The 20,004-nt window shown below is 38.8% G+C and overlaps 1 protein-coding gene across 2 annotated transcripts in view; it reads left to right on the top strand.

Annotated features, from left to right (window-relative positions):
* The window catches only part of LOC307024802 (uncharacterized protein), a 47,324-nt gene that overhangs the window by 1,294 nt on the left and 26,026 nt on the right, over window positions 1-20,004 (top strand). For both annotated transcript variants that reach the window (XM_079659205.1, XM_079659204.1), the window contains exons 2-6: window positions 3,010-3,117; window positions 7,497-7,627; window positions 17,794-17,911; window positions 18,488-18,678; window positions 19,633-19,717. In XM_079659205.1, coding sequence (XP_079515331.1) covers window positions 3,010-3,117; window positions 7,497-7,627; window positions 17,794-17,911; window positions 18,488-18,678; window positions 19,633-19,717 — 633 coding nt within the window. The remainder of the gene's footprint in view (window positions 1-3,009; window positions 3,118-7,496; window positions 7,628-17,793; window positions 17,912-18,487; window positions 18,679-19,632; window positions 19,718-20,004) is intronic.

Here is a 20,004-nt window from a genome sequence, read left to right as displayed (position 1 = left end):
TATGGTCCCGCTGATATTTGGCAAAAAGTAAATATGGTTACGTTCTTGTTGTGTCTTAGGTCGAACTTCCACGATTCGCTCATAACCGTCTAGGGCTTCTGGGAAATGGTGTTTGCTAAAGGAAATTTGTTTTCTAACTGTGGTTACCAATAATAAAGAAGGGATGAATTATTGAAAACATTTGTACAGAAGTGTTTAATATCTTTAATTGCCTAAATGTTTTGCCAACGATGCCAACAACATTTAGTTATACCTATGTCTGATGACGATAAAGATATTCTGATTCAGATTTTATACTGTCAGTCTCCGAGAAATGACATCCCTATACGACTAATTTGTTTTCCCAATTATGGTTTGCTGGTAAATGTAATTTAGAAAACAAATGAGCAGTATATAAACATAATTTAAAGGGTTGGAAAGTTACCAGGAGATAAATTATAGCCTCCCACATTCTTAAGGCACTTTATAACGAGATTTCTTTTGAAAAAGCGAATTTGTTGGGTCTAGAATGTCAGATGCTTCTGAAATACTGTATATTCAGAGATTTGTTTATCTTACCTCCATCCTCCTTTCAACAACGAGACATTCCTCTCTGCTCCTGTCGAGGCATGTCATCATTCTCAGAGGGATTAAAAAACAATGGACTTGTTTTGATTGCGTTTAATCAGACAACATAGATCCAGTGTGTCACGAGCACCCAGCCCACTCATGTTGTGAATGCATACACTCATATGGAGAGTAAGGGAATTAATTGCCTGCTGTCCATCTGTGGTTTTTTATATATATGCATGAAGATTGATTCCTTCCTTTAAGATGAACACATACATATGAGCCACTTGAGCTTAGTCTCACAATGGCACTCTGTGGTGTGTTTACACAGTGGTGGGTGGGAAGAGTCTGTTCAGTAGGACGACTTGTATGGTGGTTAACAACACCTCAAAACATTATTGAACATTTATGATGGCGTACTTTAACATTTAGCAGCTCAAACCAACGTAAACATTTGGCATTTGATATTTATTTTGCTTCAAAAATAAGACATATTTAGGGTTTTCTAACTTAACTTTTTTTTTTGTACAAATTCATCCGAAACATTGGAGATTTTAAACTTTGAAGGTCAACCCTATTGCTGCTTCAGTTTTAAACAATGACTTCAACCCTATTAACAAATTGCAGTTTTCCTAAATGACTTTTCTTAAGTAAACATGGCCACTCTCGACTCATATCTTTTGTTGAACTGCATCGATTCACCTGCCATGGCTTGGGGTTTAATGGAAATGTTGTCTGCTAAAGCAAGCTTACTTTTAAAAAAACTCTATTTGTTGCTTAACACTTGAACAGTTACTTAACATTCAAGAACACCCCACAGTCAAAGAAAAAATACTTCCATACGCAGTAGAGATGTCCCGATCCGATCACGTGATCGGGGATCGGAGCCGATCACGTCATTTTCAAAAGATCGGAATCGGGAGAAAAAAATTGGGGATCGGGATTTCTTTTTTTTTATTTCTTTTTTTTTAAATACTTTTTTAATTTTTTTTATTCAATGTTACAAAACAAAAATGACCATGTTCAAGTCTTAAAGTCATCCTGAGGCCTTAGTTTTGGTTTCAAATTACAGAACATCATGTATGTGTTGCTTCTTTGGGGCTTGTTCTCATAGACCTGGTTGCTTATTTCTCTCAAATCTGGCAACAGAGTGGGCAGGGCGCAGTGTCTAATTGTAGCAGTAAGCTAACGAGTACTGATAAGCTTTATTTTGTTTTGATCCAATGCTGCACAACTGAACTGATCCAATGCTGCTGTGAAAGAAAGAAGCTATATCCATGTTGGATAGAATATCCAATTTAAATAAAAAAATAACCTTAAGGGGCAACTTGAATGCTTTTTTTCTTTTTTTTCTCTTAATGCATTGCATAAAGATCGGATCGGGAAAAATCGGTATCGGCAAATTGTCAAAATCAAATGATCGGAATCGGATAGCGAGCAAAAAAAGGTGATCGGGACATTCCTAATACGCAGGAAATGTACCTGCATGCACCAATGGCCCTGTTGGCTAATTATTTATTTTCAAGTTGTTCAACCAGTAAGATAATACAACTAGAATTGCATTCGAAGAGCACAGACCTCCAATTGAAATATTTTAATAATTGACGAGCAGTCATCAAGTCTACTCCTCCGTTTAATGATGTGTGATGATGATGGTGATGATGTGGCTCTGATAGAGCTTTTAATCCTGAAAGGAACAAAGACATTATTCAGGTTCATCTCATTTTAATATACTGAGCATTTATCACCAAATGCTTATTGGTCAATAGAACAGACATAAATGATATTCAGTGCAAATAACAACGATTACAGACATTTCAATACAAAAAAACAATGATTAGAGAAGAAGCTACGGAAACATAGTCACTTACAAACACGAAAAGTACTTCTGTGATGTTTTTTCAACCACATTCAGTTTCCTAATTTCACTCAATTGTTCTTCAAACTTTCCGGACTTTATTTGTCCAATCAGATTCCTCTGTCCGTCTGATTCTCCTGACAAACTTTGGTCCACTGTTGTGTTTTGTGTCTGGAAACAGCTGTGTGTTTGTATTCAGGACATTTACAGTAATTCCTTGAGCTGCTCACGTGAACATATTTGAGTCTGGAGAGTGATCCTACCTGTTTGTCTCCATTCCTCACCAATGAAAGGGTTTGTTTCAGAACCAGAGGAGGATCATGCTAGCTGGGTGTTGCCTTAGTCCTGATTAACGATCTTCACATGCTCAAAAACTATTTGCAGAATGTCCTTCTGCTTAAGGTCTACAACCAAAGTGCACATTTAGAATAGAGATTGAGTAGATACTGTTTAAAGAAGAATCACTTCATCGACAGCCAATAGGATCCCTGCAGTGTTTGGTTGCTGCTGATTGGGAAATACAGTAGTTGGCAGTTTGACTGTATGAGGGTTACTGTGGTGAAAGTTGATAGCATACTCAGTCGGTTTCTCTTTCTCTAAAGCCTCCAGAGTTCCAGAGAAACAGAGAGGACTTCCCTGCTTCTCCAGACAAACTACGAGAGCTGATAGAAGATCACGTCCTAAAATCACGCTTCACTGAGGAGCTACAGGTAAATGATGAGAAATCTTGTAAATCTCACCTTTATATATAAACCCTTATGTAAAGTTAATTTGTACTTGAAAAGCAATTAAAGAACAGCAGTTACTACTGGGTTTTTTAATACACTTTTGTTCACCTTGATGTGGGTTAACAGGAAACCAGTGAAGTGTAATGTGCTATGCAATGTGTTCACAATTTAGTTACGTTTGTTCAAGCATTTTCCTTCTCACATCATTTTTCATAGATGAAAAAGTAACTTTTCTGTAGAAAAATTGCCGCCCTTTTAAAAAGAAAGTGATAAAAAAAAAAGAATAGTATTATTGATACGATGCAATTAAACATTCAGTTTATAAGTTACGATAAACTTCTACAAAGGTAGTTGCAAATACAATTTGACTGCAATGCTTAAAGGTGGGGTATGTAATTCACTTCAGAAACAATTTTTGTTATATTCCATGGAATGCTCTTAACATCCCGATAGCAATGAATAAATTAGATGCTTTGACAATAAATACATAAAAAAAAAAAATCATCTGTGGAAGCCGTGGCGCTGTAAAAAGCACGACCAATCATCTGACCCGGCCCGGCTAAAGTAACTGGATGGCCTACCTGCCTGTCAGCCTTCCATCTGTGCACAAACTTATCTCGTGCCCTCATTGGTCATGTGCGCGTTCGTGTGTGTTGGAGGAGGGGCTCTGTAAGGAAGTGGCTGATTTTCTCCGGTTATGTATTTTCTAATTCGAGCGCACTCGAGCTGGTTTCTCCACAATTACCTACCCCACCTTTAAGTGAAAAGCCAGTATGTTCACATTTTCAGTATTCAATTATTAAATTGATATTGTGTCCGATATCCTGACATCCCTAGACCAAATTATGAATCTAAATCTAAAAGATATTCAGCGAGTAGAGTGAGTTAAAGCTCTAATTACAAATGATAGACATTACAAGCATATAAAAAGTGCATGACTGCAAGTAAACCGTATTAACGGGTGCATTAACCTGCAGTCAAATAGATTCTAATAAAACTACAATCATGACCTAAAGCTGAATTTCCCTGTTTTAGATGTCATGGAAACACATGACTTTTTAATGATTTAAATTGCTACAACTGTATCTGAGAACATTATGAGTGTCTTTGCAGCTTCGCAGGAATCTGAGACATGACGCCTGCAGTTAAAACAGTTAGATAGTTATCACCAGCAGAACAAAGCCATCAAGTACCATTCTGTCTTTGCTGACATTGACTGTCTTTCTGATGCTCTTAAAACATGCTCCAGGACTAATTGCTCGACGCTGTCTTACTGCATTCCCTCTAACGGGTTTGTACGGGGATTTTTTTTTTTTTTCACTTGTGGTTTTCTCTTCATTTTCTTCGTGGGAATCTGAAATCCTCTCTGTTTTACTCTGTCTGACTTTCGCCCTTTCCTTTCCCTTTCTGTTCAGAAATCCATCGTTCCCCTACTCAATCGCATATGTGACTTTTTCCCTTAAATCAAATACAATTAGCTCTATGCTTGAAATATTGTTCACTGGGCTTTAACAACAACAACAACAACAACAACAACAACAACGACAACAAGCCTCAATATTTCATTCCACTACAACTTCCAGGGAGGGGGGAGGGGCATTTTTACACCCTGTCCGAAACAGTCAAGCTGTAAAAATGTGAAATAGTTTTAATAATTACAACTTTAAAAAATAACTATTTCAATTCAGTTTATTAGGTTCTGTGTTGTTGTTTACAGTTACTCAACTTTATTTAATAACAGATCAAACATATCAGATGGGCCTATCATTTTAATTCAATGAACCAAGGGGTACAACCAAAAACAAAACAAATATGTTAACTAATTGACTTACTGCTGATAAAGAACATGAGGTACAAGTAGTTTGGTTGGTGTCATGTTTATATCACGATGGAGATTATGCATGCTTTGTCTAACGCGTGCAGTAAGGAATGCACTCGTGTCTGTATCCATCCATCAAATCTATCTCTAGCTCGTGATCCGGCACTCTGCTTATCAAAAGACACTAAGCAACAGCAGCTGCAAGGCAAAAATGTGTGGCGCAAAAAGTTGAGGTTTATTTTAACAAATGTCCTGCCGTGTACAATTTCCACTTCTTGATTATTTCATTTAAAACGAGAACAAAAATGTGAAAAACAAATTTGAATTACATTTAAATGTTCAAAAGGTCCCCTATGGGCTTTCATACATCTGGTCAGAAACCCTGCAGCTGTGGAATGGCACCATACCTGCAAAATACTGAAAAGGAAATGCGTGAATATTTGAGAGAATCGTCACTTGTGTGATGTTATCTAGAACCTCTTGAGTTTTTGTGTTTCACAACAACTCTTACATGTAATAATTACATGTCTGAGAAACAACTGACATTTCCACTTGTAAGCTGTGGGATTGTGGACAGACAGACGGGGGGGGGGGGATAAGGGGCGTTTGTCATGTTCTGACAGCATGACTCAGTCGGTCTGTTCCTTTCAGCTCAGACTCACGAGTCACGACCTGATTCAAACAACTTTATTTTCACTCCTCATGTCCTCCACTCTCTCTTTACCTCTTTCCACCTGCTGTCTGTCTGTCTGTCTGTCTGTCTGTCTGTCTGTCTGTCTGTCTGTCTGTCTGTCTGTCTGTCTGTCTGTCTGTCTGTCTGTCTGTCTGTCTGTCTGTCTGTCTGCCTGTCTGTCTGTCTGTGTCTGTCTGTCTGTCTGTCTGTCTGTCTGTCTGCCTGTCTGTCTGTGTCTGTCTGTCTGTCTGTCTGTATGTCTGTCTGTCTGTCTGTCTGTCTGTCTGTCTGTCTGTCTGTCTGCCTGTCTGTCTGTCTGTCTTCTGTCTGTCTGTCTGTCTGTCTGTCTGTCTGTCTGTCTGTCTGTCTGTCTGTCTGTCTGTCTGTCTGCCTGCCTGCCTGCCTGCCTGTCTGCCTGTCTGTCTTCTGTCTGTCTGCCTGTATGTCTGTCTGTCTGTCTGTCTGTCTGCCTGTCTGTCTGTCTGCCTGCCTGTCTGCCTGTCTGTCTTCTGTCTGTCTGCCTGTCTGTCTGTCTGTCTTCTGTCTGTCTGTCTGTCTGTCTGTCTGTCTGTCTGTCTGCCTGTCTGTCTGTCTGTCTGTCTGTCTGTCTGTCTGTCTGTCTGTCTGTCTGCCTGTCTGTCTGTCTGTCTGTCTGTCTGTCTGTCTGTCTGTCTTCTGTCTGTCTTCTGTCTGTCTGTCTGTCTGCCTGTCTGTCTTCTGTCTGTCTGCCTGTCTGTCTTCTGTCTGTCTGCCTGTCTGTCTGTCTGTCTGTCTGTCTGTCTGTCTGTCTGTCTGTCTCCCCTCACTCTGAGCTCCTTCATCCGGTGATTCATCAATATTTAACTCAACATGTTTCTATGTCTTACAAATTGAGACGTCAGAGTAGTAAGTGTTCTCATATCAGACCCTCTGGGCTAAATATGATATGATTTATGACTCAAGGAAACTTTGTCTGTATTTCTTCCGTCAGCACACTTCCCCCCCCTCTGAGATCCAGTATGAAACAGTGCAGGGAACCAACTAGATGAGACTGTTTGTCTACTTCTCTAAATGACTTCAATATATCATGAGACACAGGTCTAGGTCTCAGAGGTAAACACATTGATTCAAAACGCTAAACAATCCTCACTTTCTCTTAATCGTAGGCTACTTCTAGTAAGTGTTTTTCAGTAAGCAATGTCCACTAAAGAAAAGGATATTTGTGGGCTCAATAGAAGTATGTTCATTAGGGCTCTTATTAGCACCATTGGTATACTGGTTCCCACCATTTTCAGATGTTTTCTTCTCATAAAAAAGTGATGTTAATCTCACAGAATATTCTAATTTTTCTTGTACATTTCTGCCCTTTTAAAAAAAAATGTTACTAGGAATAGTACTCCACTCCCCAGTCTCCGCAACATATTTATTTTAAACCTGCGATGGCTTTAATATGTTGTTGTAAATGCAGGCCGACACTAAAAAGACAATCAAGTCATCATAACATGCTAACATGCTAATTGAACATGCTAATGTGCTAGCTTACTGTACGTTAGCATGATATACAGATGAGCAGCACTCACTATGGCCAGCTAAGTTAACAAAATTACATAATTCTAACACAAAATCATCCATCAGTGAAATTATTTGTGCTTCCTGTCAGCCGTTAATGTCTATTAATTATGTTTAATGGGTAATTTCAACCCATTAAATTACCTAATACATATCAAATTGAGTATTTCTCAATTCTCAGTAGCGTCAAAAATAACAAATTCAAGGTACAAACATTTTTTTTTACATGCTCTCGTATGAGAAATGAAATGATGAGGCTAACTTCCTGGCTGCCAGAGTATGTTACACACTTCTATAAGTTCTGTGTTTTTTGGTTTTCAGGGTTTGGCGTGTGAGGAGAACACAGAGAGAGGAGGACTGTGGAGGTTTGCTGTTCTGAGTAGAGATCTGACCTTTCACCTCCAGCAGCTGCAGAGACAGACAGAGCAGGAGCTCAGAAACATCCACACTCAGTGAGTCAGATACATGTTGTGTGTTTGGTACGCGGAGGCTGCTGTGTACCGTCCTGGATCACAGAGCACAGGAAGCTGCAGCTAGCTGAGGAAAGTTGTGTTTAAAGGACAGCTCTTCAGGTTTTAAGATGTCCCCTACGAATATATCCATTATCTTGATGCTTTCACTTTTCTTACAGTTGGAAATACTTTTGAACTAGGAAAAGGTTAGCTATACAAAGAAGGTGATAGGCTACTAATACAGCTCCCAAAACTACAAATTACAAAATGCCTATAATCATTTAACTCAACTGTTAGTGTTATCTTGCTGTTAGCATGCATGTTTTTGGTCATAACAATTGCTTATTTTGTAAGTAGGAAATACAGCCAGGTTCTATCAACTGTAATACTAATAAGGGCTGCATTGCATTGAACCAAAAATGGCATATTGCGATATAAAAACAGCAGGAATGTTGACAACAACACAGTACTTGTTTTGCAGCTGTAATATTGCCACTTCAATCGGACATGTTTCTTTGCACAAACAATGTTCTGTCTTTCTTAAACCCTTGATGACTAGCGGGGCTTTTTTTTTAATGATACATTTCTAAGAATGACTGTGATTGGTCGTTCTTTGTGCGCCCGTTTCACGTCAGCAGCCACCTAAAGAATCCATGTGTATCCGAGAACCCTTAAATGGGAGTAAATGATGTTTAGACGGACTTCTCTTGTGGAATAGTAATGTAAAGCAGAAAAATAAATTAAGCATGACGTCGTTGACTAAAACCAGCCTTACTTATGTATATTGCACATCCTGCAACCATTGGCATGTGTACATATAATATCCCTATAGATTGTGTCCCATTATGGCCCACTCCTCTTTTCTTCTCTGTGTGACTGGCCTCCTGTCTTCCCATAAACAGCAGTGTGTGTTGTGTGTGAACATGGGAGTGGGAGGCAGCTCTGAGTGTGTGTGTGGGGTTTGTCTCAGAGCTGAAACACGCATGGGAGTTTTACTGTATCTCATAACAGCAGCAGGTTCTGCTCGGCTGGAGAGAACAACAGGATCCCGCCTGTGTGTGTGTGTGTGTGTGTGTGTGTGTGTGTGTGTGTGTGTGTGTGTGTGTGTGTGTGTGTGTGTGTGTGTGTGTGTGTGTGTGTGTGTGTGTGTGTGTGTGTGTGTGTGTGTGTGTGTGTGTGTGTGTGTGTGTGTGTGTGTGTGTGTGTGTGTGTGTGTGTGTGTGTGTGTGTGTGTGTGTGTGTGTGTGTGTGTGTGTGTGTGTGTGTGTGTGTGTGTGTGTGTGTGTAATTCTATGTTTTTTGAGGACCCAATTTAGCCTAAAACTTTGATTGATTTGTTCCTCTATTTATAGCCTGCTATTCCCAAAAGTGAAGCATGAACGCCACCTTTCTTTGTATTTCTTTGTTAAGTAGCTTGACACATTTACCAATGTCTAACACTCCTTGAGTTGAACTGAGCTTTCAGTAACTGAGAAAAATCAACATGTATTGACACAATAAAACGTTTCAAAGTAACTTTACAAAAACATTTCACACAACACAAAAATATGCAATGTGGTAAATTCGAAAAATACAAAAAGAACTGTAACCTAAACCTTACTCAAGTTCAAGTTAGACAAAAAATACAAATATTGCTTGTTTTTTTATTAAAGTGCTTATTTGTCTTTCAATTTGACACTTTTTTAATTTGTTTGCGTGATTGTTCAACACAGCACACAATAATGCTTGACGCAACTTCGATATCAGCAGTGCATCTGGGTTCTTTTCTAGAAGAATGAAACAGATAGTTTGCACATTGTTGCAGAATCTCAGATGAGATAACAATCTTGATTCTTACATGAGCGTATTGTGCCTCCGCCCTTTTGACAGTAAATGTCAGGTGTCAGTCGATTGATGCTGCTCCACCCTCTCTGTTCTGCTGCCATGACGATCAGTCTGGCAACACTGCTGCTCTCAGGTCTGTGGGACGAGACAAGCTAAAACACATCTCAGGATTCAAGGTGTGCTAACACTCACACACACACACACAGACCCGCACACCTTACTCTGACACATTTCCAGGAAATCTCGTCATTTCTCAGCAACGTTTGAGCTCATCGCCAAGACGTGCTCCTTGATGAAAGGCTTAATGAGAGGAGAAAGATGGTTTCTGTTACACGTCTCCCTCATGTTGCCCTGCCCAACATGGATTCCACTTCTAATAGCCTCTTGGCTTACGGGAAGAAGACGTAACCTTGCTTTCATTTTGCCGGGGGTTTCCTCCGCTTTAAAGGAAGGATTATGTAGTAGAGTCAGTGCCAAGAAGACAGGGTTGGGCTTTGTGAAGGAGAAGAGGATATAGCTACCTCCTACCTGCAGTATTTAACAGAGGAGATAAGGAGAGTCTCTTTCTCTTACTGAGTTGAATCAATCAGCTTCACACCTGGAACAGTAACAACTCTTCTGCTGTCTGTAAGAAGTGAGAACATAATCCCAACAATGTAGTAACCTTCATGTTTCTGTGGTAGAGGTAAAGCAGTTGTAATGCTCTTTCAGCAAGCCCTTCAGGAAGCGGATAGGGCGTCAAAGCCAGTATCTGTGGTGGCCTAACCGAGGTGCCAGTCATGTGATGCGGTTGGGCCCAAAAATACATTTTCCCATTGACTTATATTGAGAAATAGATGTCTGTTAATTGGTGTGTAAATGTTTTTTAAGGTCAGGTAAAGTGTGATAACTTGCATGGGTCGTAACATTCTCTAACAGCTAAATCCAGAGTTATTCCCCCTCTCCTTTATGTCATAGACACATCACCCACATCTATAGAGACATTTGCCTCAAAAGGAGATGGAGGCTGAAATCTGAAATGCCATATATATTAAGCTCTATAGGAAAAAAAGCAAAGGCATACATCATGTTCAGATAAAAAAAAAAAACTCAGGAAGGCTTCTTGTGCCACTTGTTTCTTTAAGCTCTGTTTTATTTGGAACCGCTCACAAACTAAACGTTTAAACTCCTCCCCTTATGGCTAACTTTCCTGTTATGTTTATCTTCCAACTTCCTCAGAAATCTGTTTTATAAATACAGTTTTTTATAACTGGAAGCTTCCCAGGCAGGTGTCCCAGCATGCCCTGCTGAAGAGATTTGGACCTTCCAGCAGGTGAAGTTGGGAAACACGCAAGAATAAAGCTTCCAAGTACTTTAACACATTTACAAGGAAAAGTAAAATGTTGTTTTGTGATGTGATGCATCTAAAAAGTTTAATTAAACATATATATAAACCCTCTACTAATAAAGTATCTAGGAGAAACCCAAAAGCTAAAGATATTGGTCAACAAAATACCTTACAAAAAAACTCAATGGAGAAACTGGAACTGGTTAGTTATGCCCCTTTCACACCAACGCGGTTCCAGGGCCGGTTCGGAGCTAGAGCCTGATAAGCACCGTTGTTCCTGTTCACACCGCAGCGGAGCCGGCTCTTTTCCCCGAAAACCGCTTCTTACCAAGCTCCAAAAGATTGTCGGTCTAGAAGCAAGAACCGCTTACGTCGGAGGCGGGGGCAGGCGCGGGATCAACCTGATCAACAGTTTATGGCGAGTACGGCAAATAAAAGTTGTAACAAGCAGTGGCGCTGACCAAAGTGACTAGAACGCAACCACACACTTGATAAAGTCAGGCAACACTAACCAGGCTTCGTGTGATTCTGTTTATTTGTACCTAACTTTGACCATCCGTTCACTGTTGATTGATCATTGTGGAGAGCAGGCAGACGTTTTGTTTTGTAATATAGCAGCTATCGGATGGAATCAATACATGGGCTGCACAGGTTTTCATGTCCGACTATCACAAGTAGAATCATAATGAAAAATACGACGGTAAAATGTGGAAAACGGCTTATGCCACAATAGGATAGCGAAAGTAGTCAAGCTAGTCAGTTTAGCTTCGGTTGCTATGCTAACATCACTTATTTTATACCAAAGAAACTTTCATAAGAGCGTTGTGATGGCAAACAGCGGGCAGCACGGCAGCCGTCGGTAAATGCCGCTGAAACACATTAATAAACAATGAACCACGGCACTCTGGAGAAAAGTACAAGGGTTGAGAAGTAGTTAGAAAATCAGCGACGTAAACGGTGACGTCATGACGCAGCACCAGTCGGGCTCTGGGCGGTGTGAACAGAACGGGGGCTGAAAAGAAAAACCGGTTCCGAACCAGAAGAGTGCAAGCCCGGAGCTAGAAGGGGAACCGTGTTGGTGTGAAAGGGGCAACAGGGTACTTCATTGTGCCAAAATGGCTGCAAATAATTGACTTATCAGTTGATCTACTAATAATTTTAGCTCCTTCCGTTAATGTATATATTGACTTTAAATTGACCGTGAGCAGCTCAGACTAAATACTATGAAGCTCCATTGTGTTGTGGATTTTGAAAGACCTTGACAAGACCATTTGGACGATAGGAACTGAGCATCTGATGTAGGAACAATTGGAAAATGTTCTTGATTTCTATATATCTTTGTTGCTAACAGTGATGTCATCCTTCAGAAGTTTGACAAAGTAATACAAACCTGAAATCCTGCCACGCTTCCTTTAAAAGAAACATACGTTCTTAATTAGGGGCAGCGGTGCATGATGGACTGAAAGCTTTCTCTCACACACACACACACACACACACACACACACACACACACACACACACACACACACACACACACACACACACACACACACACACACACACACACACACACACACACACACACACACACACACACACACACACACACACACACAGTAGTAGATGAAGAGTGAGGGTGTTGTGTTTTGTGGTATTTTCCCAGAGTCAGTGTTCGGTGGGGTTAGGCAAGAAGAGTTCAGTCTGTTGCCAAGACTAACAGGCAGTTTGGAAAACACCCAGCTGAACTCTGCCAACCCTCTTCTTCTTCTTCTTCTTCTTCTTCTTCTTCTTCTTCTTCTTCTTCTTCTCGGAAGGTTTATCTGTTGCTTATCGGAAAATCTGATATCAACCATAAAATCTATCAAGGTGGAAAAGCTTCTAATCTGAAATCCGAGGTGTTTTTTTTAACTTTCTGCCTGGAGATGTCCCGCTGCCTTAGACTGTCACGTACAATGTGTTGGAGGTAGCCAATAGAAGCACGAGAGTAACACAGTGATGTCACTATGTCACTGAAGTAAACAAAAGAGTCCATTGGCGTCATTTCAGGCCTTTGCAGATCACTTACATGCTACACAGGAAAGGGAAAAGCCAAAAAGAGTATATATAGGTATATATTGGCAGTAGATCAAAAATTACAGTTCAATTTAACTCAAAGGTTTTAATGTCATTTGCACGTAAGCTACAGTGTAGAAATGGCAATGAAAATCGTATGTCCCGAGCTCCTCCAACAATGCAACATAGTTATATAAGAAAGGAAAAGCTGTGCAGTTTAAAAAGACGTAGTATTGACCGGAAATACACAGATGAAATGTTAGAGTGAAATGATAGTCCATAAGCAATTTGCTTTTTCGTCTCAGTCGAGTCTTTTATTCTGATTTAAAAGCACACAAAAACAACACTAAACAGGATTCCTCTTTTCTCCTAAACATGTCAGCTTCATCCTTGCATTCCTTTCCTCTTTTATCCCCCTTCAAATGTTTCTTGTTTCAAGATGTTTTCCCATATGTCCTCCCTTTCTCTCAGCCCCTCCTGAACCTCTCTCCATCATTCTTCCTCTTCCACTTACGTTTTTCTACTAAAGCAACAAACACCATGTTTCTGTTTGTAGATCTGCAACTAGAGTTTATTTTCCTTGACTTATTATTTTGTCATGGTTTAAAATGTCTAATAACCAAAAACCCCATTGATTTGTTTGTGTATAAACGTTAAATACATGGAGGGCTATTTCAATACAGTAAAGTGTTTTCAATCCTTCTACACGTTCTCATTTGTACGAGTGTCTTTGTGTTATCTAATACCGTAAGCATACACACTCATACTGCTTCACAAATTCACACACAACTACTTTTTAACTTATTTTTTCTCTTTTTTAATTGGATTAGTTTGTCCATACGTGCTTTGTCAAAATACAAACTCATGTTTTTTTACATATACCATAAATAAAACCAAAAGAAAATGAAACTTAACATAATTATTGTAGCTTTAAATCCTAATCACTTTTTTTTAAATGATTAAAAAGAAAAAAAAAATATTAAAAAAAATATTTTTGATCTCTTATAAATATATTTTGTTTATGCATCAAGCTAAAGTGACTTTTTTGTATTATTATTATTTAGTTTTTCCAATAAACCAAATGCTAACAGCCCCAAAAACAATTAAAGAAAAAAAGAAACTGTTAGATAAATTGTGAATTTAATGTGTTGTTGCTGAAATGGTGATATTCGCAGTAAATCCTCACAATGGAGATGTGAAACGAGATAATAGGCCTACGTTCCGTCAACAGACTGTATCTATTCTAATGCATACAGTATGCATGAAGACAAGAATAACACAAACCATGTAAAGCAGAGGCATCAATATGCGTAAACATTTCCATACAGGTCAAAAGCATCACCTTTGTCCGCGATACAAACACTAGGATTTTATTCATCCAAATGAGTTATTTTCCTGCGATAAACACAGTATAAATGTGCAGAAGCGTACATATTCTGCGTGACCTGACACTGAATATGATATACAGTATGTGACGGGCTGCACGTGGTGACGTACATTAATGTAAAAGAAAGTAATATGCAAACTCCATAATTGTTTCACCTGCAATTATGGAGTGAAATGTGTTTGTCACATACATTTGAGCAATTAAGGAGTCCTGTTCACGCGTTTCTGTACGTAAGCAGCTAATCAAACCACTCTGACAGCTGGCAAAGAGAGTGTGTGTGTGTGTGTGTGTGTGTGTGTGTGTGTGTGTGTGTGTGTGTGTGTGAGATATTCATTGGTAATTACTGTCTTTTCACACCAATGGATGATGTTCCTCGTCGTAGCGTTTTAATGAAGTCGTTTGATTGGCTGAGATGAGTTTGATTGACAGGTGACAGAGTGGCTCGTCAAAGTTTGGAAACCTCCTGGAGATTCCTCTCAAGATGCTAATGTCTTATAAAAGTCAAACAGAGCAGAAACATCGCCGCTATACATTTCTGAGTTACAGTTGAATGAATATGAGATGTCCTACAATACAGATATTATAGGATACATACAGGTTGCCATGGTTACTGCAGGTGAATCACATCTTCATTTTTTTCTCAAAACCTGTTACTGTCGTTTGTGTTTCAAAGTGATTACGAACAAAACCCACAAATAATACAAATGTAAATGAATGCAGAAATGTGGATTCAACACAATTAACCAAATTGTAGTCATCTGTATCTTTTCTTTGACATGACGCATATAAAGAAAGAAAGTTAGTGATTTACTTGAATCTGGCATCCTCTTATTTTTTGAAATAAATAACATCAATAGTGTCATATCGAAAATGAAAAACAGCCCCAAATTTGTTTTAATTTTGCATAGAAGCAAAAAAAAAAGACAGTTCAATAAATGTATGTCAGACTTGTCTAAAATAAATGTATTGCATTTCTGGGCATCTGAAAAAAAAAAGCTGTATTTTAGAGAATATTTTATAGTGTCTTTGAATATAACTAATATTAACGAATATTACTTTTTCCTTTAAATCTAAACTGACACAAGGCGACAACTCAATAATTCAATATTGTTTGGCATTGATTCGGTAAAATCATGATACTTTATCATATCTTTTTATGTACAACCGTCTGTTGCCCAATGAATGATGCCTGAACACCTGTGATAAAAACCCTTTTGTTAGACACACGCATTGGGGAAGTATCCATATACTGTTAGAAGTAGATTAAAAAAGATCCTAAATAGTCCTTGCAAAACATGTTTCCATCAGACATTTTGTATATCGGTGTCAAAAGCATGTTGTTCCAGCAGTAGCTACAAGGTGAAGGATCTCGATCGTCCTGTGGTTTTTGTTTCCCCACACGGTGGAGTTTACAGGCCTCCTTGAAAAGCCCATTAACAGAGTATTGATATATTTCCCAGAGGGCCTTTGTGCTGCCGTTGTTTGCGTCCCTTCGACTAATTTTTGTCTCATGTCACTTCTTCACTGAGTTCATCAAGCGCCTCTCAGAAGAGCCTCCTCCTCTTCCTCACAAACAAAACACTTCTCTTCCTCTCGTCGCTGACGCTCTGCAGAGGCTTACTGCCTCCCAGTGGACACATGGGGAATTACACTCACTGCAGCAAGGCTCAAGGTTCTTTATTTGTCATACGAACATAGCTACAGAGTAGTTATGTCGATGAAAATCTTAGGTCACAGGCTTCTCCAACAGTGAAACACAATAATACAGAGAAACAAGTAAATATTAAAAAGTAAATACAAAAAGAAAAATAGTTTTAAAAAAGTGAAGTAGTGAAATAAGAGTCTGTATGCAAGCTATTGGAATGATATACAGCATTTCACTTTGCACTTTATAGTTAATACAGAGACAGATATGAATACTATATGTTTTCCCTCTTATTCTACAATTATGTTGTTTCTGCCTCTACTATTTCTGCTTTACTGACTACTATAAGTACTGCTACTGCTGTTGCATGTATCATTAGCCTTCTATACAATTGTTCATATGAATATGACAATTCTTGTAGTATCGCTTGCACATATATTAGCAGTACTACTTCCATCGCTGCAAGTATTACTAATGTTTACCCCTCCTACTTGGGCTGCACACTTATCAAAAATGTTATTAAGAACACAATATTGATTTATGCAATATCCAGTGCAACATAAGTTTTTTACAGACTTATTAAAGGACCCTGCCCATATCCTCTTAAGAAATCATACTATGATCATGTTAGTATTGGTTCTTATTATTATGTGAATGATGGATAATTAAAAAGTTTTTTTTTTTCTAAAATCACGAATGATAATGCTAGTGATATTGCTAGATAACTAGAATTGCAATTAGTTATTTTTCCGAATCCTGCAGCCCTACTTTCTACCTCTGCATACTTTCATACTAAATGTTGTTAAGTGCTATCACTGCACAGTAGATACCAGCAGTGAATAGTCTGATGTGATCCTGACACATGATGGTGTGACTCCTGCTGATGTGTGGTTGCTTTGTGGTTTGTAATATTCGGCTGCTGTTGACTTTAGACAGGAAGATTAGTCCCTTACTCCAACACTAAATCAGCTGTTCTGCTCTGTGTGGATCTCTGAAGACGCCGCTGTGTTTGTTCAAGGAAGGAACCGTTTCATGTCAAACAGGGAGGGTGATGAGAGTCAAGAATGTGGTCGGGATCAGGATGGGAGACCCGAGGGTTGATGGTTCAAATCCCAACACCGCAACTAACCTTTATTTGTTATACCCCTGAACAACCTCTGAAAAAAACTAGAGTATCAAATATCGTGATGTATCTTTTACATGGTGTTTTCTCAGGCGAGTGGCTCAGCTGCTGGGCTCTGTGTGTTTAGTGAAAATATATTTACTGTCATACAGCAACACCCGAGGGATAAAAGCTCCCATTGTGTGCATACATACAAAATAATGAATTCAATTTGCAGTAATGATCTCAAATATGGAACACTATCCTGCACATTTGCATATTTTTTTAATTAATTGGTGTTCATTAAAAGACAATTTATTTTTCAAGTATGTACTTCATGTTAGCTTGTTAAAATGTGTCTTTATATAACTGTCTTTTTATGCATCAAATAATATTTTTGAAAGATACTTTTTGTATCTTGATGTCTGCATGAACGGCCATTTGAACACATTTACCTAGTATTTATCTTCTGCAAATCAAGGAAATTATTATAAGGAAAATTAACAATATTTGCAGTATTGCGTAATAAAAATGCATGTTGGATAGTACTTTTAAAATTATTATTATTATTGTTCACATTAACAACATTATGAAGCTCTGATCATATTGAAGTTTTCAAAGAATACATTTCCATATACTGAGCTGATAAGGTGAATTATTCACCAAAATGTCAACCAGCCAATCAAAAAACAGTCATCAATTCCCGAAACATGTCATACTGAAAGAATACATATACAAACATAATGATAGTATACATTTCCGCTATCACACAGAGTGAATTCCAGAAGTGTATTTTACAACCTAAATGTTTTTGTCTTTGTGTTTTCAGACTCTTGCAGATTGAAGGCCGCCAGCAGCTGCTGACCGCTGAGCTTTTTATTCTTCAGCAGAAGAAGAAACAGAGCGAACAGGATCTGAGGAGAAGCACCAGCCTTCAGAGCGCCACTGTAAGATCAGCAGGACACACACAGGTCACATGGGTTCAAAAAAAATCGGACTAAAAACTCGTAATGTCCAAAATATTATGGATTGAAGATGTGAGAGCCTCAGGCTTTGCCAAAATGTGCTTTTTAGTGATTATAAATTTCACATTTTAAGAGATGCAATGAAAGATGACTACATATATAATATACAATATGATCATTATTAGAGGTATCTCCTTGTCAAACAAACATGCTTCTCAATGCTGATGAATGTACAACTTTATAGAGTCAAACATCTAATAAATACACTTGAACTTGATTTTTTTTTAACACAATATAATTACAATAAAAAAAAAAGTTGCATTTACATTTTCATCTAAATACCCGTCGGAGAAATTGAATAGGTTTTATAATCTGAAAAATGACATCCACTAGTTCTATTATCTCAGTTGACTTGTTTCACGTGGCCGTTACTGCACCATCAAACATTGTGTTCATTCCTTCAGAGATGAGATGGTCATTAAAATAACACCATAAACTTCCAAATGCACTGATCAGAAACAAACCAGCGTTGTATTTATTGATTTTCTCCCTCTCCAGTTTCAGCTGTGTGCTTGTCGGGAGCTTCAGGTCTCCGTCACCGAGCGTCTGCTCCAATCAGAGCGGTTGGTGTTCCAGCAGGAGGCTCTGAGCGCGCTGCGTCAGCTGCTGACCCGAGACCAGCTGAGATACCAGGAAGAGACGCACAGACTCACCTGCTTCACACAGAGAGTACTCAGACTGTCCCACAGGTACACAACTCCACGTCCTGTTTAAAGAAAGCATTGTCCAGAAAGTATTTAGTTAGGGTTAGGGTAAGCTAGGGTCATCAATGGGACATGTGAAATATAATTTATCATTTCTACTACCTGTAAAACTAAATGTCTGGTCAGCCCTTACTCACTTCAAACGCCTTGCATATGGATGCTTATTTGGGACTCAATTGGATAGGTTGCCCTTTAGCAATTATCTTCAATGACTGATTTTTTTTCCTGCAAAATGTTTCTGTTATAAATCTCATGCAAGTATATTGAATACATGTATCGTACAAAATCAATTAGGGTGAAAGCTAGTCTGTCGTACAACCGCGGTGGTACGTTTTCAAGATGCCTTTATAGTATTTGTTACATACATGGAAATAACGGATTTGAATCAAATACTTTTAATTTTCACATGTTTCACAAAACAGGTTAAAATGTATTCTCTGCAATGAGTCCATCCTAGTTTGAGGAACAGTTGGATGCTTTCTATATAGTGCACGGGTCTGGTGTCTTAATCCGGCCTTGGAGGTGAACTGGCATCTCCAGTACCAGAACATTTTATACTTGGTCAGGTCAGGGACTTGAACCAGTGAGCCTCTGGTTCCCAAGCCGATTCCATACAGACTTAGTATCTGCCATCCCAATGTAAATAAGTAGGCCTAAGTTACATCATTGGTTAAGGTTAAAGAATGAAATGAAATGTAATGTTATGTTATGGTAATATAAAGTATAGCATATGGGGTAGTTTTGGGATAGGAAAAAAAAGTATGTATGCAGTGTAAAAATTGCGATGGAGAATGTTCAGGACGTTTAGTTTAGTTTGCTTAAAGCAGTGAAATGCCTCGTTAAGTTCGAATGACTCAGATGTTTAAGACAAAACCTGTGGCTGACAATCCTATACAAAGGTAATACTTATTAACATGTCTCTTTATATATTTCTTTCAGATCGTACAGAGAGGAAACGTCCACCAGCAGAGAGAGTGACCGCAGCATGCAGGGAAAGAACGAGACAGAGCAGGAAAACAACATGGTACAACTCAGCCTCTGAACTCACAGCACACGCTCTGACCTCTGACCTCAGATCATGTTGTTCTGAACAACATCTTTCTCTGACTGCTGACAAACAGAACTAACCCTAGCTGCCATCCTGTATTGTGAGGGTTCATCCAAAGCTCCAAACTAAGTGCATCTGTGCATTTAGATTCAACTTCCTGGACCAATCAGAATGCACCTTTCTCAGCCCCACTCTGTATCACATGGTCTCACGCTGTATTTGCCTGATAACAGTCTTTTCGCAAGACCTTTTCTTTTATGATA

Source organism: Notothenia rossii (genome assembly GCF_949606895.1).
Source record: "Notothenia rossii genome assembly, chromosome: 11".
Lineage (NCBI taxonomy): Eukaryota > Metazoa > Chordata > Actinopteri > Perciformes > Nototheniidae > Notothenia > Notothenia rossii.
This window is presented reverse-complemented; position numbering and strand designations above follow the sequence as displayed.